This window comes from Sycon ciliatum, chromosome 1, assembly GCF_964019385.1.
Source record: "Sycon ciliatum chromosome 1, ocSycCili1.1, whole genome shotgun sequence".
NCBI lineage: Eukaryota > Metazoa > Porifera > Calcarea > Leucosolenida > Sycettidae > Sycon > Sycon ciliatum.
Window position 1 is genome coordinate 3,162,787 of NC_088643.1, and position 25,887 is coordinate 3,188,673.

General features: G+C 48.5%; 2 protein-coding genes across 2 annotated transcripts; one reads left to right on the top strand and one right to left on the bottom strand.

The window, feature by feature from the left end:
• Positions 1-2,870: 2,870 nt before the first annotated feature.
• On the bottom strand, positions 2,871-9,703 carry LOC135810013 (post-GPI attachment to proteins factor 2-like). The gene is made up of 6 exons (XM_065323479.1): positions 9,438-9,703; positions 7,435-7,714; positions 6,746-6,894; positions 6,047-6,155; positions 4,670-4,849; positions 2,871-3,606 (listed from the first exon to the last, which is right to left on the bottom strand). The coding sequence occupies exons 1-5, from the start codon at positions 9,570-9,572 to the stop codon at positions 4,725-4,727; spliced, it is 798 nt and encodes a 265-aa protein (XP_065179551.1). The 5' UTR covers positions 9,573-9,703; the 3' UTR covers positions 2,871-3,606; positions 4,670-4,724.
• A 5,526-nt stretch (positions 9,704-15,229) lies between these two features.
• Positions 15,230-25,386, top strand: LOC135810033 (tetraspanin-33-like). Its single transcript, XM_065323503.1, has 8 exons — positions 15,230-15,773; positions 17,528-17,713; positions 18,586-18,660; positions 19,375-19,479; positions 20,108-20,236; positions 21,379-21,459; positions 21,912-22,028; positions 24,650-25,386. Exons 1-8 carry the CDS (start codon positions 15,705-15,707, stop codon positions 24,746-24,748), a joined length of 861 nt encoding a protein of 286 aa, XP_065179575.1. The 5' UTR covers positions 15,230-15,704; the 3' UTR covers positions 24,749-25,386.
• Positions 25,387-25,887: the final 501 nt, after the last annotated feature.

The window sequence follows — 25,887 nt, forward strand, 5'->3', positions numbered from 1 at the left end:
AGTGCAAACAGAAACAAACCCAGCGACAAAGGCACTTGAAATCCATGTCAAGAGTTCAAGATGAAGCGGAAAATTTCGAGAATCCTGTCCAGTCAGCCCTGACTTGAGCTGAGTGTTCTGTAGTGGATTTTATTTGGATGAATGCGCGTTCTCCAAACAGCAAAAGCGTACCGCAGTATCGACGCATTCCTTCAAAAGGCCAGCGAAAACTGAACAGCTTTGTGCTCAGCTTGAAACTGATGACAGGTAAAGTAGCGACGCCACCACGACATTGATTATCTGCACTGCTAGCTGCCACAAGTGTCCGACCAGTGCTGGTTGCCAGCAGTTGCCGTCTGCAAATACACTGCCGGCCACCAGCGTGACGCTTGATGAAGATATCGATAGAACACAGGAGTCTTGAGCTTGAACACGGTGCTTATGAATCTGACATGAATCCTTGCAGCCGTGGGGCCCGTGGCTGTTTCCTGCTGCTGTGGGGTACGTGCATATATCTTCATACTCCTGTACTCGTACTTCTGTGAATGCGACTCGTGTCCGCTTTCCGACGCGGAAATTTGTTTGAGTTGGACTACAGACGTGTTATAGAAAACTATAGACCGTCAGCATCACCCAACATTGTGTTACATGAAGTTATCATGAAGTGTTCATACAAGGGCTGTCTCTCGGGCCTGGTGGAGCTAGGGCCAGGCTTTGCACTGTTCATTTGAAAACGTCTAATCCAGTAAACATGGTAAATGACTGAATGAATAACTGATATGATTTTGTTGCAACAGTTTGAACTACAGACAGTGTAGCTACAGTGTGCATTGTCATTACAATCCGAATCCCAGGCCCCATCGGCCCATAGCACATACTGTCTCTGACACACAACCAAACTCAGTTCCTGCTAATGGCCACATACTCAACATGATGGTAGGACAGAAGTAAGTTGAGGATCCTGGTCTGGTCATTTGTAACACTGCCACCTCAGAATTGGCGCTTTAAGTTGCTACCACTGCAGGGCCGGCGGAACCGGTCAGGCTGATCCGGCCATGGCCGGACCACTTTCCCAGCTGGATGGTCCATGTGATTCGTGCAAAACCGGTGTAAAAAAATCCAGAGGTACATGACTCGACTGTACTGCTGACGTGTGATGTGCTTCGAAGTAGCTCATGACTCAGGACTCCGTGACCGGCACTGTATGGCTGATATGGATAAAAAAAAGTTGTGTTTGTGTTCTTTTACTATAATTTTCTGCATTTTCTGGAGCCTTAGTCCGGCTTAGAGATGCCCAAATTCGCTCTATTTCACGTAAATTTTAAATATTTCTCCCGGGGGAGGTCCCCCAGACCCCCTCAAAGATTGGCCGGACCACTTCCGAACTCCTTCCTCCGGCCCTGCACTGTTTCGTACTGCTGTGCCCAGCGCGGGCTTGTGACTAGTTGGTTTGGACGTGACAGCGTTGCGAATGACCAAGGGTCCTCAGCATCTGTTCTACCTATCCATGAGCGACACTGACTCGCGCTGCTATCCGGTTCTCACAATGTGTGTGTCGTGCTGGAAATGGATCGTCTTCGTGAGTTTGTATCTCTGGTGATATGTTGGCCTGGAGAGCACTATATATGTGGTGCTCTTCACAGTCTTCAGGCACAATCTTCCTCAGCCTACTCGAGCCCAACTGATGAGGGAGGGATTCCCCCAGACACTGTGTATTGAACAGGGAGTGGTGCTTTCTTGCAGATTTGCTAAGTGGTCGTGTTTCCGAGAAAGGGTGGGTGCGCGAGTCCTGCGGGCGTACGACCTGTACATTGTACACTTGTGGCAGTCAATCCGTATTCCTATTTCATAGTACGGTAATTTGAGGTGGCTAACCGGTTATGGATTTTTGCTACCTCAAGTCATGGTATCTTTGAGTGGTATCCACGTCCCTAAATGGCAGCATATTGAGCCCATAACATTGCATGCCACTTTTGCGGCTGATATTTGTACAGCATGCAACAATTACACGCAACATAAAACGTTTGCTAAACATTAGATCATTGATATGGTTGTGATTAAAAATTAGCCAGTGGGTATACTGTAGCACTGCCGGGAAAGTATCAAATTTGATACTTTCCCGGCAGTGGAACCGGCGAATTTCTGAACTCACTTGAAATACGAATATACTTTTAGAGCCAGCTGACAGGAAGCTACCGAGAATAACCAACAGCTGGATCCGAAGTGCCACTCCTTTCTGACCACGTGCATGGCTCACCACACTGGTCAAGGAAGTTATAGGCAGTATTTGACTGTCGACGCACCACTTTGTTTAATACTGCAAATGCCATGGCATGGGTACCAGGTCGCAACTGGAGGCTAGGCCCTGACCATAACAAGCGAACAAAGGCAAAACACTTGCCACATGAGGCACTGACTACACGCGTCTTTATGGACCGGGCTGCAGGTTGCAATATGTCTGTGATCACACCGATCATGCCAGAATGCATGTGCCCTATATGCCTATACAATAATCTTCCGGCTCTACCCGGCCGGGAGCCTCTCTGACCAACACGAGTGTTGTACAGTCATGCATAAAGTAACTCCAGTCTAAGTAATTTTCCGCCGCCCTTTTGTATCCGTTACAGTGCAAAACAGCCCCGCCCCCATATGTTCTCCACTCACTCAAATGTTTTCACAGGATCTCGACCGGCGAGAGCAACTCCGCGGACCGTCCCTATACAAAGGGTCTATACCGGGTCCTCACATTGCAGTACAGACTGAACAACATGTATGGGGCAGCTGCCATAACAGACCGATCATTCCCCACTTGCCCCCTCCCTTATGTACAGTAATTCACAGGGCAATACATTTTAAGCACATGCATGCACACCACACACAGGTCATCCATGCAGTCTTTCAAATTTTTAATAAAAAGTTGAAAACGAAAGGTAAATTAAAAATCAAGCCCGAGGGAGCTCCGGAAAGGGGGGGGGGGGGGGCAATGGGGGTCGATGGGTGCTGGAATCAGCGCACCTGGTCAGGGTGAGGAAGAAATCCTGTGTCAATGTCCAACAGTAAAAATATATTGAAGTTAGACGTAAACTCTCATTGCCCGGAACAAAATTCTGACTTGAAGAGGCTGGTCAACTTGGCTACAGCAAGATCAATGCTATGTGATGAGCAAACAGTGCGTTTCGTTATCAGTATAAGTACTAGTAGCAGTGACCTGCAGGGCAAGTCACTGGTCAGTGTGGACAGCATTACGTCTGTGCATTGTACAACAAACGTCAGTTGCCTAGTGGGTGCAATTGCGCTAGTAAGCGCTGTACACGTTGGGTGCAAGTGCGCTAGTAAGCTCTCTACACGTGAGGTGCAACTGTACATGTACCTGCAAGGGCATACAACTGTGTGCCGTGCTGACCGCTAGCAAGCACTGTACACGACGCTGAAGACTACTTGTAAGCAGTGCTGTGATGAGTTCCCCCTGTAGCTGACCTGGTGCGCAGGGCCGACCAGCCCGACGGCGCCGCCGCAGAACACTACAGTGCTTGATGTAACTTAGCTACAGGGGCTGGCAACAGTCGGAACCACCGCTGGCCGAGTGTCCTCCGCTACCTCTCACGACCGTACACAATCCACAGCATCCTACACGCAGCAAACAAAAGGACAATGTCAGTTGAAGCAAGGGGAACGTCATGGACTCAAGCCATAGAAAACAAAAGCTTTATAGTAGTTATACTTAGAAGTACTGTAAGACATGTATATATAACGAGGAAGCAAAACTAACGTTTTAACGGATGACATTTCTTCGTTATAAGATCCGTTGAGGCCGTACTGTTTCATATATGCTGTGTGTGGATATGGCAGAATACTGCAAGATCGTTAACATATCTTCTCGTTAATGAATTTTGGATAATCGTTAAATTTGCGACTCGTTATAATAACATGTCTTACAGTAGGACATACTTCAGGTTCAACATTTTGAAAGTGTTTCACCAGTGTACTTTCATGCCTCATCAGGTGAAATACAGGCAAAATCAAATGAACCAGGACAATGGATTAAATACTGCAGAGAGGTGATAGAAACAGTGCAAGGAAGAAGAGGCAAAACAACAGCGTCAAATGCGTGACCCGTACACATAGTAGACGTTCATTGTACGGATTGTGTAATGCCTTTCTTCTTGGAACATCCCCATTGGCAAAACAACCACACAGCACTGGATACAAAAGCTCAAGTACCAAAGTGGAGCTCTCAGCGTATATAGTGAACAATTTCCGTATACAGTAAAACCAAGAGTAGATAAACAAGAGTGTGCAACTCCGGATGGGTTGGCCCACGGCGGAATTTTTTGTTGACGTAATCTTTTCGACGACGCACTCGCTGCGAGTCTTTTGGAAAGTTTTCCCTCGTGCACTTGGCCGGGCTTTACACTACAAGGTCGGTGCCCAGCACGTGCTCTCGCACTGCTCTGCGGCAAAATGCGCGCTTCTCTGAAAAAAGGTAACGTCAACAAAAAATTCCGCCGTGGGCGGGGGTATCTGCAGATTGTGCAGGAGAGATCCGGAGTTGCACACTCTTGTTTATCTACTCTTGGTAAAACCTGTCAAGACGAACACTTCACAGATACAAAAGAGAAACTCCTCATCTTGTGAACAGTTTGCAGCAGTTACAATCATGGTGTAGGTCCTAACGAGGTGCTGGACTTACCCAGTGCACAACTGGAAACGGTGCGTGACACCACGCTGCCACCGCAGCACCGCTGTTACGTGATTGAGTCGGAGTAGGACAGCGACAAGTGCATGCGAGGCAGGTCGCACACTTTCGAGTGCTGGAACACCAGGGCATTGCTGACGGCCACGTACTCGCACACAGCAAACATGCTGTAGGCTGCAGCGCGCATACACACATGTCAAGGAGCCTTCAATTCAATCACAGACAAAAGCGGAAGCAAACATGTGGATTTTTCAGGACAAGCCATGTATTTTCACCAGATTTAGGGGTTTTCAGTGTATTCTTTACTGGGATTTTGTTAGCCTAATACGCTCTGCCTCCGCGGTGTTGAGCACTGTCAGCACACTGGGTACACCCTCTGGTTAGCCTAATAGGTATATTTTAGGGTTTTCAAGGGCTGTGCGGACCATGCCCATGACAGACCACGACCACCACGGTCGAAGAAAAAAGACATGCGACCCTGCATGCAGCTAAAAAGCTGGTTAGAAGGGAAAACCCCTAAGACAACACTGTCGTATGATCCTAACTTACAAAGCAAAAAGCAGCCATGACAAAGCCATCAGTAGGTGCCTTAGGAAGGGACAACGCACACCCCGCAGTAGCTATTAAAAGCAGTGGGAAGCCGACCAAACGTATACGCCTTGCTTCCAGCAAGTATTCAGCATTAAGCACACGTCCCAACAAGATCACAAGATTCACAATTACTACCAGAGAGGGCATAACCCTCCAAGTGCGTGCAACTCTGTGTGGGTTTGCTGCGAGGTCCACCGCCAGCGAAAACTCACACCAAGTGGTGTAGTGTTCATCTTCTACATTGTCAGTCTAGTCTTAGCGAGCACTGGAGTAGTGAAAATAATACTCAGAGAGAAATCCACTCAGCTGATGCACGCGAGTCATCAATAATATATAATCATGGCGGCAGATATCCGGACTGCACGCAGGCTAGGCCGGCATTCGTTGTACGCACTTGGAAATCACATGATGCGAGTTCCGCTGTCGGACACCCACGTGCAGAGTTGCACACTCTCGGGCGGTTATAATAAATTATAGTCTTTGTTTCTATAACCAAGAGTCCATTATCCCCAGAGTGTGCAATTAAGTTACTTCACTGATTAGATCTGGGACGGCGAAATCTGTGTTGCACGTCATAGTGTGACATCATGAGTACTCGTGACATTTCCGTGGTGGACCGCGTCGACGGAATGACGCAAGTCCGACCCAAAAAATGACGTACACTACAGATTACGCCGTCCCACAACCCCATTCCAGCTGTGCACTCTGGGGATTATGGGCTCTTGCTATAACATGTCACCAGCGTACACAAAGCAAGCCAGGATAAGGTAAGGAGGATACAGTAGGCTTTACAGTAGGCGTTGTGGTTCTGGTACAGCGCACCACCAACGAATACACACAGAACACTGATGGCACAGCAGAACAGCTTGGTACGCAGTGACTTCGCCACCTGGTAGGTCAGCAACAAGAAACACACACACGCATGGACATAATCAGTGCAGTATGTGAGTAACAAAGTGAACGGGTGGGACACACACATACGCACATACACACCCGCCCACACACACAGCATTTTGTCAGCACAACACTAGAAGAAGAAGAAGAAGAAGAAGAAGAAGAAGAAGAAGAAGAAGAAGAAGAAGAAGAAGAAGAAGAAGAAGAAGAAGAAGAAGAAGAAGAAGAAGAAGAAGAAGAAGAAGAAGAAGAAGAAGAAGGTGGCTTGTCACCTGACAATCGTTCTGCTCTTTTCCTACACATTGATAAATTAATAACCCAATGAGATGCTTCAAAATCATAGAATGAACTGTCAGTGTTGAAAAGTAACGCTTCAGACCAGTCGCACTTATTTTAAGGTTCAGTTGTGCTTAGTCTTTCAGCACGTTGTGAACGGAACAGAAGTACACAGGACAAGTGTAATCACTCCTTACCAAGCCTGCCCTACACCACACCACTACTCCGGGGAAACATACACTTGGATTGGAACATGGACTACAATGCTAGGCTGATGGCAATCACACCATGCATGCCCGGGTGACTAACCTGCAGTTGGATGTGCTGCTGCTGCTGTTGTTCTTTCTGGCCTGGTGCCTTGCTGGAGAAGGAAGAGTGCGACCATTGCTGATACGAACCCAGGCCCATATGCAGGGTGGTGGCCAACATGAACACTATCATGCCATTCTTGTGAACAGCTGAGACACAGAGAGAGAGAGAGAGAGAGAGAGAGAGAGAGAGAGAGAGAGAGAGAGAGAGAGAGAGAGAGAGAGAGAGAGAGAGAGAGAGAGAGAGAGAGAGAGACGGAGAGAGGGGCTGAGTAAATATGTTTTCGTCCTGGGATTACACTCTGATCGCTTATTGAAGCATTGCTTCCTTCGAAGTATCCAGGAGTAAATGCCATAGAGCAATAGCTGACTAATACCAGAAGGAACAAATTTCAAATCTTGAAAGCTGTACTTTGTAATTATGTTCTCTTTCTGTTCTCCCAACAGACGTGCGCGTACGCAGCATGCAAACACACACACAAACACACACACATTTGTACTTGCTCACTGCCAAAATTGGTCACGTGGGTCTCCCTGGGAGAGGGGAGAGAGACTCAAAACTCAAAATGAACACACACACACACACACATACAGGCACTTGCAACCCCCCCCCCCCCCCACACACACACACATTGATAGTTAACACAGACATACATGTACGGGCATACAACATGCACGCACTCTACCTACCAAAGTATAGCGAGGAGGTGATGAACGCCAGCGTGAGCAGTCCCCCAAGGCTGACGGCATCCACCACGGCAATGAATAGATTTAGCAAGCCTGCCCAGGGCGAATAGCTACGGATCGCGAGAAGGCTGATGCGCGTCGAATTCGACTGGTGGTGTCGATACGCAAGCAGTATAGTCACCGAGTGGAAAATACAATGGATTAAAATAGGTATCTGCGTGATGATCCTGTGATAGCCATTGTAGTCAAGCACGGCGCTGAGCGAGGGCAGGAATTCATACGACTGCAGGGGGAGAATAGAGAATCCAGCCAAACCGACATAGGCAGAGGACGCTATAATCATAATACTGTCAGGCCTCGCTTAACCGCACAATTCCGTTATCCACAAAAATGTTCGGATAGGCGAGGGAACCGGATAATCGAACACACATACTGTATGTATGCATGACATATGCATTAAATCGGTAACCAGCGAGTTTCCGGATGGTGAGGGATCCGGAAAAAAGAGGACCGGATAAGCGAGGCCTGCCTGTACTGTAAGACCAGATGTTTTAACGTCAATTAAAATCAACGATCTCCGGATTTTCTTGGGTTAGCGAGGTAAAATCCTAACAAATTCTGTCTGTCAAAACCGGCAAAGTGACTGTACATGTACATATCGTTTCGTACATAACGACTTCCAATTTTAATGAACCATGCACGCGGTACAATAGGCCAGCTCTCATCCGATCACCTCATGACCAACACATGTCCGGATCTCGGGTATGCCCGCAATTCAGAATCACACCAAAAGTTCGACACGTATGGTGATATCGATGACTCGCTCCCTGGAGCTCAGCTAACTGATTCAACGCCAGCACTTACATGTGGTGCCGTGGCAATTTCAACCCGACCCCATGAGTACTGCACAGCCCGGGGTTGGTAACCCTGGGGGAGTGCAGCGCCCCTGGGTAGGGCAATTTGGCGAAGGGCAGGGGTGGGGAGTAGGGTACTTTCTCGTCTTGCGTCTCTAATTTCACTTTGTATGATATGAACGCATCACTCTGATTCCACTTGACACAATTCTTTCAGCAAAAATCTACTTGAATCACTGAATACAAATATTACACAGCAATGAAGCAAACAAACCTCTTTCCGCTGTTACTCGGAGTTTCGTGTGAAAACAACTCATCAGACAAATGCCGTCATGCCAACAAGTTTAACTCAGCAGGGTAATATGATGAACGACAAATACATGAGCCACGCCAGGCTGGGGGTGGCTGCTTTGCCCGTCGGGGGTCGGGGCTGGGTTCCGCGGGGCGCGGGAATGGTGAGCACTCCCCAGGGCTCATTGCTCACATGCTTTGGCGGGTTTTGGCTTCTGTCGCCGGTTTTTCGATGCCTTGGCGGGTGTGGTAGTCACCCCCTTACCTGGCGTGAGTGGTTCCCACTACGCACAATCCCCATCACCATTTTTATCACCCTAGGTCAGAATGTCATGTGTCACAATGCAGCAAAAATCTGTACTGATGTGTTGCCAGAGAATCACGCTGTTCCTCTACCCAGGCTATGCTCTATACTCTCAACATCTTTTTCCTCTTATAATCACGCTGATTTTGCCACCCCCTTTTCCTCGCGCTATTGAAATGTTGTACCTCCATCACCTCTGCTCTCTTTTCTCAAGACTCTCCGATTATTATTCTAGTGATTGTTAGTCTTGGTCATATGCTGTCTGATGAGTGTTTTCACACGAAACTCCAAGTAACAGCGGAAAGGATTTTGTTTGCTTCATTGCTGCGTAATATTTGTATTACTGGCTCTGTCCACTGGACATTGAGCACTGTAAGCAGCCTAAGGACTTTAGTATAGACAACTGTGAACCACTGAATAAATATTTATAGCCCACTCCTTTCATAGCATTCGCCTAACATCAAGGCGATGACCATGCCTTCTTTGAGAGGAACACCCCACGATCAATATGCAATGCACTATCAGCAATAAAATTAATACAGCAGCAGGAGCGTTACCCGGCAATGTGTCTGGGTGACTTTGCTGAACCCAAAATAGAGTCCACTCGTCACGCATATCACAAGCGATGCAGCCACCGAGCACAGCGCTCCCGTTGCCAGCTTTCTGAAGGACAGACGATAATCAATCCCCATGCTTGGGCATGACCTGCAGCCAATAGTGTGCAAGGCCAAACAATTCCAATTTCACTTGCAACAACTAAATGAACACTCAGTAATGTCGCTAATTATTTGAACATTTTGGCTTCCATTCATCCATCATCAACGACACAGCAACGGTACGACTCTCGAGTACGAGGAGTTGAGGACTACGCACGGTGACGTCCTCGTACACGCGGTGCTCCATTTTACTAGACCACACTTCGTCGCCTGTTACTTGTTCAAGTCCTTGTCCGTAGCATCGCATGATGGACCCAGTCACGCTGCGCTGACGAGTCACGTCGGTTTTGTTTTTATTTTTTTATTATTTTTTTATACGAAAGTCCACTATATTCCCGAATATGTGCGAGAAGTGGTGGCGGGGCCAGGCTGCTCTGCCGACCTCAAAGGTCTCGGCGTCTACGCAGACAAAGGGCGCCATAATGCAGTAAAACCATGTAGAGAGGAGGAAGAGGGGAAATGAATAATAGTGAGAAACAAGGACAATGGGTAGATGGTCGTGAGAGAAGCAGAGTGAAAGATAACGTCACATTGTGGTAAGGGGGGGGGGGGGGGAGGATGCTAGTGAGGCACTGGTCTAAACCGTTTCATAGGGCGTCGGTGGCTGCTTGCCAGTTCAGGTGCAGCAGATACTTGTTGCATTTTTCTTTGAATGATTGGAGCTGGCTGGGTTGCGGCCGTGCTGGTAGAATGGTCGCTGGTAGGCTGTTCCACAAGGGAATAATGCAGTCTGGGTAGGAACCCTGGAGGCTGCTACGAATGCGCACGGGCAGCGTCGACTTGAGCTGGAGCGGGTGGCAGTGGGCAGTCTCCGTGGCTAACCTAGTGGATCGACCACCCACTGGGCGGGGATTGGCTGGAGGTGGGAGGATGGGCTTCAGGGGGCTTGTTGTTGGAAGGTAAGACAGCTTGAACGTGAACGAAAGCGCAGCAACCAGTCGGCGGTGTTTCAGGCTGGGGAGCCAGGCGCCTGGGCCAATCACCTTCAGTGCCTTGTGCTGGATTTTGTCCAGTCTGGATGTACCTGACCCCATCCACACCAGGCAGCAGTATTCCATTGTTGGCCGCACGAAGCCTTTGTAGACTGCCGTGCGGCCACTGGAGTCCAACAGGGGCACAACCTTTCTCAGGAAGTGTAGGCGTTGGGCAGCCTTTGAGGCCACGGCCCGGAGGTGTGCTGCGTAGGACAGTTGCGAGTCGAATGCTATGCCCAGAAGTTTAATTTCCTTCTCTTCAGGAACAGTCACTCCATTGAAGAGCACTGGTGGGAACGCTGGGGGAGGCTTGCGGTGGTCGATGATGAGGGCCTGAGATTTGGATGGCTCGAAGGTGACCTTCCACTTGGAACCCCAGTGGGAGACGGCGTCCACTGCTTCCTGGAGTTGTGCTGCAGAGTCGGATATGCTGGCGGTGGCAGAGATGCACTGATACAGTGTCGTGTCATCTGCATACGTGGCAAGCTCAGCACCAGCAGGCAAGGTGTCCTCGTAGTCATTTACGTACAGGAGGAATAACGTTGGTCCAAGGATGCTACCTTGTGGTACCCCTGCTTGGATATGGTGCAGGGAGGACTCTTGGCCGCCCACAACAGCCTGCAGGCGCCGGTTGTGCAGGTAGCTTTCCAGCCATCCGAGAAGCGGGCCGTCTAGACCGTACACGGAAGCCTTATGCAGCAGGCCAGCATGGCTGACTTTATCAAAGGCGCCTGCTATGTCTATCGCCAAAACATGGGCGGCTCCTCCTAGGCCGGCTGCTCGGGACCATTCACAGTGGAGCTTGGTTAAGACGTCGGCTGTGCTCAGGCCCTTTCTGAACCCGAACTGTTTCGCAGAGATGACATTGTGGGACTCCACGAAACTGGTTATCTGACGATTGACAATTGTTTCCATCACTTTGGATATGATAGACAGCAGAGACACAGGTCTGTAGTGTTGAGGCAGGTTCTTGGATTTCTTCTTGTGAATGGGTGTGACTCTAGCTGTCTTCCAGGATGTCGGCATAACCATGCTGTAGAAGCTAAGGGAGAACAGTTTGGAGAGTGGCTTACTTAGGGGGTCGGCACACATCTTCAGAACTCGCGCGGGAATGCAATCCGGTCCAGTAGCTTTCGATGCATTTAGGCGTCGGAGTTCTCTCTTGACAGTGGCAGGGCGGAACCGAACCGTTGAGAGCTTTTCAGCCGTGCGCTGAGCAACGTGGGGGAAATCAGTCGCTGCTTGGTTGGCGGGGAAGTCGTCGGCGCCCAGGCTGCACTTTGAGGCGAAATACTGCCCAAAACACTCAGCTTTTTCGGCATTCGATACGCATTCCAAACCAGGCTGCGGCGTAAGAGTTGGGATGGACGTGTTTCTGCTGCTGCCACCTGCTTGCTTGATGGTAAACCACCACGAGCGGTCACTCAGGCTAGCTTTGGAGAGCTTAGTACGCAGGGTAGCCAGGCGGGCCACCTTAGCATGCTGGAAGATGTCATTACAACGTAGAGTGGCTGCTGAGGCTGTCTGCCGCGCTGCTATTGACTTCTGCCGTCTGGCAGTAGCCCAAGCCCTCTCTTTTGCTTTTATGGCATCCGTGCACTCAGGGGTCCACCAAGCTGGATCCGTCGGCCGGGATGTGAGTTGCCGGGATGGGATGAAACGTGACATACCCTGGAGGATAACTTCGGTGATGTTGGCGCACGACTCATCAGCGCTGGTGGTGAAGGCAGTTGACCAGTCATAGGCTAGGAAAAAGTGACAGAGGCGGTTCCAGTCTGCTTGGTTGTACCGCCAGACAGTGCGTGTGGTTTTTGGTTCACGGAACGCAGAGATAGGGAAGTCCATGGTGAGGACAGCGTGGTCAGAGGACCCCAGTGGGGCATGGCATTTCACCTGAACCGGTTCACTGAAGTCAGACATCACAAGGTCCAGGGTGTTGTCTCCACGTGTGGGGATGTTGACATGTTGCTCCAGGCCATGAACATAGCAGAGTTCCTCCGCTGCTTCTCCTGCCGAGGTAGTCTTGGTGCTCCCTAGCCATGCTGCATTGTGGACATTGAAGTCCCCTGCGAGGATAACATAGTCACCGTGGCTGCGGGCCTCATCTAGGTGGGTATCAAGGTATTCGATCAGCTCCATCATCTGTCCCGGCTGTGGAGCCTGATCGGTAGAGTGCACAGATAACAATCTTGGACCGGCTAGCTGTTGATACAGATATCCATATCACTTCGTGGTGTTCCGTGCTGAACCGGTCCAGGTGCTGGAAGGCCATGTTTGATTTCACCCAGATGGCAACTCCGCCTCCATGAGCGTTTCTGTCATGTCGGATTGGGGGAGCGTATCCGGACAGACAGACCTCACTGTCAGTGACCTTTGCGGTTGAGAATTTTGTCTCCGTAACAGCGATGACATCGTCGGTGTTGACAGGTCGGCATATCGCAGCTCTGCGTGGCCGTGGGTCAACCAAAAACTTTTTTTAAATTAAAAAAAGGGGGGCGGGATGATCATACGAGTATAGTGGAGTGGACATAAAAGAGAAGAAAAAAAAGAGAAAAACTCATGCTGAAGCCTGAACCTCCAGACCCCTGGCCTGGGTGACTGGGTCATCTGGTCATGTGCTCTTGATGCAGCGAAACCCATCAACCTAGCACATCTTGTCGTTTGGGCATGGGGGGGGGGGGGGGGTCATGTACGGATGGCTTTGGGGCCAATCATGTGCAGAATGTGTGAGAGTCACGTCGCAAAGAATGAAGGAGGACTCTCGAATAGCATAAACCATCCCTGGGCCTTTCCCTCCGGTTGGCAGACCGGGTTCAGTGGAACACACTGCTAATGCTATAGTCGTGACCAAAGAAATCCGGCCCGCGGGTCAAAGTAGCGCCGCGTTTCCATTTCAATTGGATCATGTACATGTAGCCACCAGAAACCATTTTGCCTGCCGGCTGGCTGTGTTCAGTCATCATCAGTCATGACGTATCTGCCTCCACCACAGTCCACCAGCACCCTCTTGCCTGGCCTGGCCGATCCATCGCACCAAACCTCATACACTAATAGTAATGTGATACCACTGCATGCCTGCCTGCCTGACCTGGTGCAAGCACGCACCGCAGTACCTCCGACAGTCGTAATAGTTGTTGGCGTCTGTGCAGCTGCAACTAATATTACTATGCTACTTGCAAGTAGTCAGTGGATGCTTAGGCAAGTTAGGGTTGGACTGGCAGACCACGGTGGTCATGGTGGTGGACGTTCTGGGCCCATAGGATAGCCGACAGCGCCCCATGGGGTAGACCAAGGGGGGGGGGGGGGGGGCAGCGATCTGACTCCAAGACTGCTTGCTCATCACAGACCGTCAGGCATCCTCGTACTTGTATATCTCCACACCACAGCAGTACAGACATGCACGTGCAGTGTCATCAAGCCTTTCAGAATCGTCTCCATAATTATGAATAAATGGAATGAAAACTTCGTGAAACGGCCACTGGCTATTTCCCACACCTGAACCTGCGTGCGGATTTCCGAAGGAGTCGGTGGGCCTTCCGAAATTGCGAACGATCCGATTAGTTTGCAGAACTTCCCATAATCTCTGGGGCTACGGCTTTGCTGACCAAATGATTGAAATCCACAGACACCAAGCAGATCACTCTTATCAAACTAACTACCGGTAACCGTTTACTTGTCTTGCGTCAAAGTTGCGAGCAGGACTGCGGATGCACTAACCATTTTACCGACAGCTAGTGGCGTAGTGCACTTCCACTTCACTAGTGGCACCTCCAAACATAGACTATTAGTATTAGTGCTCTCGACTCCAGCTGTATGACTATGACAGTATGAGCCTACATCTCGTACTCAAGTGAAGTGGGTCGTCTGATCGGAGAGAGCGACTACACCTGTACACTGGCTTGTTGCAGTTGCACTGGCTTGTGACCTCCATGACTACTCAGTACTGCCAGTAGTCACAACTCTGCCGTCTATGTATAATAATATTACACAAAAACAGTCATTATTTTCATGACAGTCGAAAATAATGACTGTTTTTGTGTGAGCCAAAGTCATGTGAACAGTGACATCAAAGCACACTTCGATAGGACGATACCTCCCAACATCACTGAACTCTGAACAAACAAGGAACAACATTACGGTTCAGAAGTTGGGACATACTACTAGTACTAGTACATGTACTATGTAGATCTACACTGATCTACAACACCAACTATTTACTTGTGACCAAGGCCCGGGCTTGGCTAGAAACAAAGGCAGACCGGGTCACCGGTTGGCCTTCCTGCCTGGCTCTCTTGAGTCTCATGTAGTCACCGTCATGTTGATTGTTGTTCCAGGTCAAAATCTTCAAGATTAGTAGTAATACTGGTATTACCATGATTACAACAATCATCAGTCATGTCTGGAGTCAGTGGCAGGAGGCAAGTAGACCTCCACCCAATGACTTATGTGACCCATGACCATGTCCATGACTCCGACTCGGGCATGAGTAGATCTACATCGTACATGATGGGCCATGGGGTGCCCTCAACATAGTGAACAGACTGATGATAGAGTAACCCCCGACCGTGTATGTACCATGATATATACAGCGGGGTAGGTTTTTGGTAGATCTGCCCTGCCACAGTGCCAGCCTTGCATGCAGACCTGTGGAACAGGCAGAAGGTAGTAAAAATAATAAAGACGTGTAGTGGAACTGTCGTGATTGAGAATATTTTTCCAGTGCCAGTGGTCTACCGGATCGGACCAAGCAGTTTACTGAGTGACTGCCCAGGCCAAAGCATCTGGCACTTGGATACTCGCTTTCTTTACGAAACTCAGAGAACGCTGTGCTGCACAGACACAAAACCAAGGAAGGTTCATAGTGCTGGAGTAAGTGACGGGTTGGCTGAATAAACCCGTCTAGCGGGGAATGCAGGTTGTTTGTGCAAGATCACGTCAGGGCAGTGGGGATTGGCTGTGATGCTCGGCGCGACAACGCCTGGAAGTCGACTGTGAAAGTACTAGTGCGAGGTTTTCCACCCCATCCCACCTGGCCTGCCACGAGAGAGTCCAGGAAGCAAACGCTAGTCGGAACGGTCAGGCAGCCTAGCCCGATCCTGGCCAAGGGGGATACGCTAGTGCGCTCGGTTCCAGTATGCCTCGAGGTGCCGAAGTTTCACCGTTGGTGAAGTGGACGCTGTTCACCTTCAACCTTCTCGTGCTGGTGAGTATAGAGTAGTGAGGAGTTCTCCCTTGTCCGATTGTGGTCAGTGTTGTATTGTTACGTAACGTCGTTGTTGTTTGGGTGCCTCGCCCCCTCCCGTGCCAACAGTCAGCGCGACAAGAAAAAAGATGACACAAACACATCATGACAGCGCTTTTCGGTTTGATTGACCTTGTCACAAGGTATTTTTGAGGACAGCGTGAAGTAGTTAGCGGTTGGTCATGGGCTGTTCAGCGAACACACAGCCCACGAGAGGTATTTTGTTTGTTGGACAGCCGCGGTATGGCCCTTGTCACAGCGCGTGGTGTGGGAGATAGAGGCGAGTAATGAATGAAAGGAGTTGTTCAGTTGCGCTCCAAATCTTGGGACACCTGCAGGACGAAGCCATAAACGATGCAATACTGGCTAAACCCCTTGCGTGGAATGGAGCTCCGAGGAGAGGGCTTAGAACTACAATGACTTTTGTACAACAAGTAGATACGCACTGGAAGTATCGTGTAGGCTGTTGTTGGTCGTTGGCCGGACGTGTTTTAGGTAGGCATGGGAAACGCTGGAGGCGCTACATGTAGGCCAAGGCGGCAAAGAAATCGTCCCGGACGCAACTCTCTTCTTGCCCAGTGTGTTGTGAATATTGTGCTGTGCCTTGCCAAGTAGTTAGTAAATTTATCAGTGTAGAATTTGTAGCTGAACCGGCATGGAAGTCATGGGCCAAGAATGCAAGATGGGGTATCTGAGGACCAGAGCAGGGATGGTCAAGTTAGCTAGTTTTGCACAGTGGACTGACTGTTCCGATCTTTTCCGGAAACCGGCAGTATCATAATGACTGTTTGCATCATGACTGTTATGACAGTGAGAGACGTGTGAAGCATGAGCAATCATGGACTTGCACAGGTTTATCTCTCGTTTTGGCTTTTTTGCACGGTAGCCTGGGCGGAATGCTTATGCATAAGGCCATGGTCTTTAGAGCATCAGATACAGTCAACCTTGGACGTCCTGAAACAGCATGCTGGTCATGTCATAGAATCCGCATGACACAAGGCTAGCCGCTGCACGAGTAGCCATGTGTACGGTGTAACTTGTAGCTCTCACTGACGTGGCTGTGAGTGCGGGCACAGTTTAATACCTAGATAAGGGCAGCGTACCACTACACAGCCAAACACAACGAGTAGCCTAAGAATTGTTTGCTACAGATATCCTCACAGTAAAAGCTCCAAACGAGGAAGATACTCTTCTTTTTTCTCCTTTTCACAAACCTGAGATAACTTATATTATTATAGTTGTGAGAAAAATACTCTGGTGTACTGACTGAGTTCGATGGCACTGAAGGTGCAGGGACGTCGGAACCGGTGCGGTAGGTGCGGCCAAAGCCGCACCAATAATTTTATCTTGTGTTTTTGAAGCAATGAAATATGGGCCAGTTGGGACCAATTTTCCAAAAATTCCCACGGGGAGGGCCTCGCCTCCATCCTCCTCTAATCCCCTTTCATAGCCGTACCAATGTTGATGATGATATCTTCCGACGCCCCTGAAGTGTGCAACACATGCCCGTGTTTCTGTTCTCCCCCCCCCCGTTCTGCAGCTGTGCGGCATTGCCGCTCTGATCGCACACATACACAACTGTGATCTGTTACTCGCACATGTGTTTGTGACTGCCTATAGCGGTATTGTGATGTATAGCGAGTGGACTGGATACTGGGCACTGAAAGTGTACAACGCATGCCCCATGTTCTGTTCTTCCCCCTGTTGTTCTGCAGCTATGCGGCATTGCCGCTCTGGTCGTGGGCGTGTACGGTCGCCTGGTGCAGAACGACTTTGACGACGTGGCCAACATCAGCACCGACCCGGCCATCATCCTCATCGCTAGTGGCGTGGTTTGCACGATTCTCGGCACGTGCGGCACCGCCGGGGCCCTGCGCGAGAACGTGATGCTCTTGAAAATTGTAAGCACACGTGCTGCAAGGACTCAGATCATAGCATGAACAGAGCAGCCAGTTCAGCATCACAGGGCACATACACGTACAGCCAGTAGTACACATTCACCACAGTCCCAGTGAAGGTCAGACAAACGTACCACAGTTCTCGGCACGTGAGGCACTGCAGGAGCCGCCCTGCGCGAGAACGTGATGCTGTTGAAAATTGTAAGCACACTACTGCAAGCACAGTGAGACCTGTCTAAGGCGACCACTCGGATAAGGCGACCACCTGTCCCAGAAGACCACTGCTACCAGGACCAAGGGATGCTATTTCCAGTCAAATGACCCTGGATAAGGAGACCATCTGGCAATGGAGACCACATTTTGAATGTCCCTTGAGTGGTCGTCTTAGACAGGTTTCACTGTACATTTCTTTAAAAGGTTAAAAAAATATCTCAGCGGTATGAGCACGCAGCATCACAGAGAACTGAGTGAGAAAAAGAGTACATTACCGTATCCATTCCCGTGGAAACTCACGACGACCGCTCACAGCTGATAGGTCCAGCGGCAGATGCAGCGCCTAGCAGTGAGGGTAAGGGGATACGTCTCACAACCACTGGCACAAGTGCCGAGAAACCCCATTAGCCGCATCCATGTACCCCTTGTGCCTGGCCACAAGTTCCCAGTTGACTGTGGAGAAGTGAGTAGATAGGGTAACTAACTAACTAACTTTGTTGGGCAAGTACACTGTACAGTGGTGATATGCTGTGGAGTGATTGCCCAGGTGATGCGTTGGGCCCATGATCTGTTGCTTTCAGGCACTGCAGTGTACATGCGATCATTGCTTAGAGCTATCTACCTGTGCGTTCCGTGTTTCCCGTGTCCGGTCGGCTCTGTAGTATTACTATGGGATCACAATTCTTATTCTCCTGGAGATAGCAGGTGGAGTGCTGGCGTTTGTCTTCCAGGAAGAGGTGAGTGTTTCTACAGCTGCTGCTAATCTCTCCGCTATGGCTGCTATACATGCAGACTAATCTCATCATATTAGTGTGTTGTCAGTGTGGTATCTGTACTTTAGAAGTCAATAAATAATGACTTCCAAAGTACAGATACCACAGTCAGGTGCTCCGTGACTTTTTCGGCGAGAATCTGGAAACCCTTTTCCAATTGTCCGCAAGCTCCAATGCAGCCACTTACACAATTTTAGGAAACTTCACTTCTTGACTTCAAACTCCAAAAACGTAATGAGTAATTACCCTGATGATGGACCAGGCCCGAAAATTTGGCGCAATGTAAATTTTAATTTGGATCGCAGTGAACAGACCGTTTTTGTAGTTTGGAGTTGAGAAGTGAAGTTTCCTAAATGAGAATCTGGAATGCAAAACAAGTCCCCGTGAGCCGTTAATATTATGTTATGCTTGGAGGCGCTGTTCTCTGGCACAAGTAACCTCTGACTGCCCGCCGAGTGTGGCTCAATGTCGTTATTCTTTTGTATTTGATAGCCTAGTGGAATGTGGCATGACTCGTACTGTGAGACTGGACCAGTTTTTGAAACCCATCCAGAATGATCGCTGAGAGTCATGGCACGGTGGTGCATTGTCTGGAAGTAATGCCCCCCCCCCCCCCCCCCTGCTCATCTGATACTTATTAAACAGCCTTTATCTCTGTGCTGTTGTTTCGCTTTGTAGCTACGAAATGAAGCATCAGATAAGATGCTGGAGGGGATAATGATGTACCGCACCACCAACATGCAGACTAACCTTGATGATGCCGTCGAAACCATCCAGAAATCGGTAAGGAGTTGTCTCTTTTAAAAGTCTGGGTATGTTGCTGCCATCATCAGCGTTCCCAGAGACCTTGAGTGGTTGTACGTGCAAAGCCAACAGGCCTGCAGCGTGTGGTGGGAGTAGTGGCACGTGGGCTGGTTTTTGCAGCTTGGAAATTGATGTTCGCTTCTGGATCAGGTTATAGGGTCGTGGAAAACATAGTGGTGGCATTCCAACTGCGCGCGCGTGTGTATGTGTGTGTGTGTGTGTGTGTGTGTGTGTGTGTGTGTGTGTGTGTGTGTGTGTGTGTGTGTGTGTGTGCAAGTTGCTATGTCTAGCATAGCTGTTCGCTATCATCCCTCCTGCGATGGGCAGGTCTGAGGTCTGAGGTGTGTGTGTGGGGGGGGGGGGGGGGGGGGTGAGGGGGTACATTCACCCGTGGCATGTAACTGAGAAACAGCTTTGACCTGTCCCTGTCCGGTAGATGGTAATGATGCTGCATGGGAGGCTTCACACCATCCTACTGTCCTGGTCTAATACAAGTATTAATTTTCTGCCTACTGGTGTCTTCCTTGTTCATGCCTTCTTCCCCTTGCTCCTCTTCCCCGCCCTTCTTGTCATTTCTCTCTCCCTGTGTCTTTCCAACCTATTCTAGCTGTGTTGCTGTGGTGCACGCGGTCCAAGGGATTGGATTCAGAACAACCTCTACCACAACTGTACGCGCGAAACGTTCCGCCAAGTGATTAGTGCCTGTGGTGTGCCTCCGTCATGCTGTCGGAATGATGTGAGTTGTCCATGGCTACCGGCTACCGTATTTCCTCGACTAGAAGTCGCCCTCGATTACAAGTCGCACCCCATAGCAGGTTTGAGCTGAATTGTTTCAGTAGAGTCACGTACTGTAAAAGCCATTTATATATATAACGAAGTGCTAACTCTAACGAGTTAATGAGGAGAACTCTCAGGTCGTTAAAATAGAAATCATTACATCGATACATATTCTGTACTATTGGGTGTTGAGAAGGAGTGAGAATCGTTACTATTATGTACTCGTGTTAGATAGGTACTCATATGTACTGTACATAGTAGTAATATACCTACTTCTGTAGCACTAGCATGATCTAGCATGATCACACTGCGCATGCCCTTGTTCAGGGGTTTTTCCCCAATCTACTGGTGCTTGCTGGATGCTTGTGTGCCTGGGTATCAGGATAGAACAGTTACCTTTGGTACACGTAAACTAGTCAATTTTGGGAAATCGTTATAATATATGCGCCTCGTTAAGTACATGTAGATAGGATGTCACACTTGATTGTGAGTCACACCCCCCCCCCCCCTTCCTTACTCTTTTAGGTTAGTGGACAAAGGTATGACTTACTGTACAGGCAGAACATGATTTCGTCGGTCAATGATTTAGTCCAACTCCTAAGAAAGGGAATTCGTCCGGTTGAAAATTTCGTCTATGGATCACAAGGGTGTATTGAAAAGCTGGACAAATCGAGATTAGTCCGGCATTTAATTTAGTCCAAAAGCTCCTTTGACGAAAAGAAAAAGACGAAATTAAATTCCAGACGATTATTTCTGCTTATACAGTATGCCAGAGACCGTTTGGAGAGTGTTGTGAAGATGTATGGATATAGTGGATGGCTACAGTGGAGTCTTCGCATTGTGAGAAATAGTACTGTAAAGGCCTGATTAAAAAAGATTACCGCTCAAGTGGCCGCTTCAAAGCATGGTCTCTGTTACCAGGTAGTCTCCTTACGCGGAGTCATTTGACTGGAAGTAGCATCCCTTGGTCCTGGTTTCAGTGGTCTTCAAGGACAGGTGGTCTGCTTTATCCGAGTGGTCACCTTCACAGGTGTTACCGTAGTCTACATGTATGCCGTTCGGTGCCGGTCAGTATGTGTGTTCCCTGTGTGTGACTTGCAGACCGCTAATACACAGTGCGGCTACCGCGTGTATCCGTTTCCCGGCATGACATCGGAGGAGGAGATGCAATATCCAAGCATTGTGAGTTCCTGGTACCATGCATGTGTGCGTGTGTGTGTGTGTGTGTGTGTGTGTGTGTGTGTGTGTGTGTGTGTGTGTGTGTGTTGTTTGCTAAGTTCCTTTTCATACATGTACTGTAAATATACAAAATTTCGGCGCTGCAAAATTTCGGCACTTCACGATTTTTGACATTTCGGCGGCGATTTATTTTCGGCGTGGGGTAGAGGGCATGGTATAGTGCGACAGATGCTGTGAAAAATTTCATCGGCGTTTTAATTTAGGCGTTTTGGGTCGGTGCCGAATATAGCCGAAATTAAATAGCTGCCGAAAATTTGTATATTTACAGTACATAATAATAATTATAGCCATGCTCCGCTGCACTGAGTACATGTGCTCACGACTCAAGTGGACAGAATTGGAGATACATCTGCTGTGTGTGTCTGTTAAGAGTTGTTTTCCTGTTGTTTTCACAGGCACGCGGCGCGGACGAGACGATATACACCGACGGTTGCAACGATGCTCTCTACAGGTGGATTGTGAGCAACTACGCGGTGCTGGGAGGCATTGCCGGCGGTATTCTCCTGCTTCAGGTCAGTCCTGTCTGCAGCACTGCTGCTGTTGCGGCGGTGCGCTATCATACTGACCAACCACCCGGAAATCTCAATCCCTTGACGAGACATGCAGAATCCCTGGATGGTACTAAGACAAGTGAAAAAGCATTCTGTATCAGACAAAAATGTGACTTTTCCGGGAGCTTGCTTGAAATCCCCGGGACCCCAGGAGTAAACAGTTTCCTCTGAGACAAAAATGCGATAATACTCATAAAAAGGACACACTTCAGGCTCTTTACGAAAATCTTGAAAGTTTTTGGTTTCACAAGTATACTTTCAAGCCTTCTCATCAGGTGAAATACAGGCAAAGGAAAAGGAACAGGAACAGTGGATTAAAAGTACCGTATTTATCGGAGTATAGTGCGCACCTTTGTATAACGCGCACCCCAATCTTCATTGGGGGTGCGCACTTCAATCTTCATTGAAGTACATGCATTTCATATTCGGAGCATAGTGCACACCTGCGATTTATGGCCTTAAATAGCACATCTAAAGTGCGCACTATACTCCGGAAAATACGGTACAGTATGGAGGTGGTAAAACAGCGCAAAGAAGAAGATAGCTAAAGTAAACAGCGAAAAGACGTGACTCGGCTATACACATAGCAACTTAATGACACAAAGGTGCAAGTGCGAGAAAACTCAATAAGCGTGACATGTAGTGCGACAACAAGAGACAACCACTGGACATAACTAACGAGGTTTTGACGACCTACCTAACAGCCTAAGTGTGAATTTAATTTGCTTCTGCTTGCAAAGGTTGGGGTCCCCGGGAGTATCGTTGGTTTCCCGGGATTTTCCCGGGAAAACCAGGAGGGTTGGCATGTATGCGCTATGTCTAGTCCACAAAGCACAAAGCAGTTCTCTAGGGGTCAAACGGGTGTACCTTTAACTAACGAACGGGTAATTTTCTTAACGGGCGGGTTAACGGGTACCCTTTAGCAGCCATATTATTTTTTTGCGCATTTCTCACATAGATCACATAAATTTTAATTTGTATATTCTCAGGTTGTATTTTGAAAACTACATTATGATTCGCAATTGATTCGTGTATCATAATATTATTATGGCAATGAAGGTTCCAAATGAATGTCATCCGTGCATTTGCCCATGTACCTAACTTCACAGGCAGTAACTTACTTACAATCGTACATGTAGATGGTCATACAAGCTACATGTATCATTCAGAAGATGTTCACGCCCATAGCTAGCTGGGGTGCCTGGCACAGCTGATGTGCTGCTGGCCAGCTAGCTGCTAGTGCTAGCTTGTTGAACTCGTGAAATGAATCTTCGCAAATCCGTAATCTTGTATGCAATATTTCGAACTACTTTTCAGCTCGTCGATTGAAGGAACAAACTACAACCATGAGTATCATACATGTAGCTACCACCTACGGACATCACCGTTTGTGACACTCCGACTGGTCACTCAGCCTGGTGACACTAGTTCATCAAGTACTGTGGCAGGTTCGATGTCGGAGAACCATCGTAACTTTCTAGTTACTCAGCTGCCACCTCGAACGAGTTTCAAGTCTTGCATTTTCTCACATCACAATCAAAAACCTCCAGTACGAGGATTTTTACTTGCACTAGAGTGGAGAGAACAACTGTCAAGTCTGTCTTTCAGCCTGCTCCTGCCTGATAAAGTCGAAAGCGGGAATGCACAGGAAAAAGGAAAAGAGTATCCGCACTCCTATTTTGAGTCTTGGAATACGATAGGATCACTTCTTCTTTTTTCTTTTTTTTACAAACGGGTACCCTTTTACTAACGGTACCTGAGATTAACGGGCGGGTACCCGGGTACCCGGTACACCCGTTTGACCCCTACAGTTCTCTCCTCAGATTGAATGACATGCAAATTGTTCACGTCCTGCGGCTATACGGAGGTTATGCGATCAAATCATCAGTCGAGATGCTTTGGCAAAGTCATGGCACGGCGATGCACTAGCGACTCACACTGTTTACATAGAGCGCCCGTAAGCGGTTCCGGTGACTCGCGCTGTATACATAGCGCCCACTGTACTGGTCTTTCAATCAAATGAACCCCTCGATAGGCATATTGCCTTTTAGTGGGTCATTTTCAAAATAATAACAAGCGGTTCTGCTGACTCACCACCATGACGTCATACACATGACCTCCATACCCACTCCACTCCAGTCAACCTGTGCTGTCACGTACATTGCACAATATAGCAGTGGTCATTGACTCTCCATAGGAGCTTAGCACAGGCTCTGTACACCTTGTTTCCCACCAGCAACCACCAAACTCTCCACCATTTTGAAAGTCAGTATGCATGGCACGATCTCTGCACTCGAAAAACATGTGCGTGGTACAACGCAAACAACCAACTCCAAACAGCGGACATGCGTCTCCTTAGTTGAAACCCGTTACAACTTGTTTTCTAGTAGGGCTGTGTTAATTAAGGTGGAGAACAGAGCTAACTCCACCAACAATATCCTGAATTATGGGTTTGTGTGTGTGTGTGTGTTTGTTTGTGTGCATGCGTGTGCGTGTGCGCGCGCGTGTGTGCGTGTGTGTGTGTGTGTGTGCGCGCGTGTGTGTGCGTGTGTTTGGGGCATGTGCTTTCTGCATGATGACAGGTGATCACGATCTTCATGGCAATCAGTATGAAGGACTCCATCGAGTCGATCCTTCTACAGTACGGTTACGACAGCAACGTTAACAAGCGTGTCGTATAATAGTGACATCATCATTGACGTAATCACTCTACTTATAAACGTTATCACAATGCATATTGGAATCGACAGCATTCATTGAGAGTCGGCAATGGTGCAATGACCTCGATGGTTGTGTATTCATGAGCTTGCAATGCTGCCGCTGCAATCACTGATCTGAAGCGACACTAGAGATAACGAATAACTGATTGCTTACATGGACCGTGATATTTTACATGGACACGCCAATGTACGAGTACGAGTGTCATGTTGAGGCTACTAGTCAGGAGGCCACTGTATGTAATACTGACCCATTCCTCCTGCTGTTATCATGCCTGTCGACACACTGTTTACTTACGATACTACATTGCTGGCAACTGAAATCCGACCCCCTGGAGCGGTGCGCTCACATCGCAAAGACCCAACACGGGATTGTAACACTACGAAATAGAGACCGCTAGAATGTGTAACGCACCGCTCAGGGGAGTCGGATTCCAGTTGCCACCGGTGTAGATAGCTGAAAGAGCTAGCTGTCTACAGCATTGGGTACGGTGCAGGTACATGTACATGTAACACGTCATATTACTGCAGCTGTATTACATATACCCCTCTCCCTCCAATTTCAACTTCTCACAAAATTAATAGGTTGTGTGTTTCAGTAATACGTAAACGGTGAAAGATTCGACTTGTACAACAAACAAACCTGGTCTGATGGAGGTTATAATTATTGTATTATTAGATAAACCTTGTTTGTCAGTCTTACATGCTGTCAACCAACACCAAGTTATATTGTGTATATAACGGGTTTATTTCAATATGCTCGGGATGGCAGTGTCCTTTGTGTGGATACGCGACTCTATGGGGTGGATTTTTCGTATTTCACGTTAGAAGGATTCTCAGCAGCAGCAGCAGCACTGGTGTATTCAAGGTTGCTGATGGACAAGTCACACAAAACAGCTAGACACGACTCTTGTAATACGATGGGAGCAATTCCACCGGGAGCACACAGGGACAGTACCGGGCTGCCATGTTTGCAGTACCCGAGTCTCATTTATCTCAAATTTGGCTAGTTTTCCTCCGGTTGGAGTTCTTCTGGGTCTTGCTGAGCTGTTTTACTATGTTGAGTCACTTTAATGATAGCTTGCATACCGTCCTACCGGTAG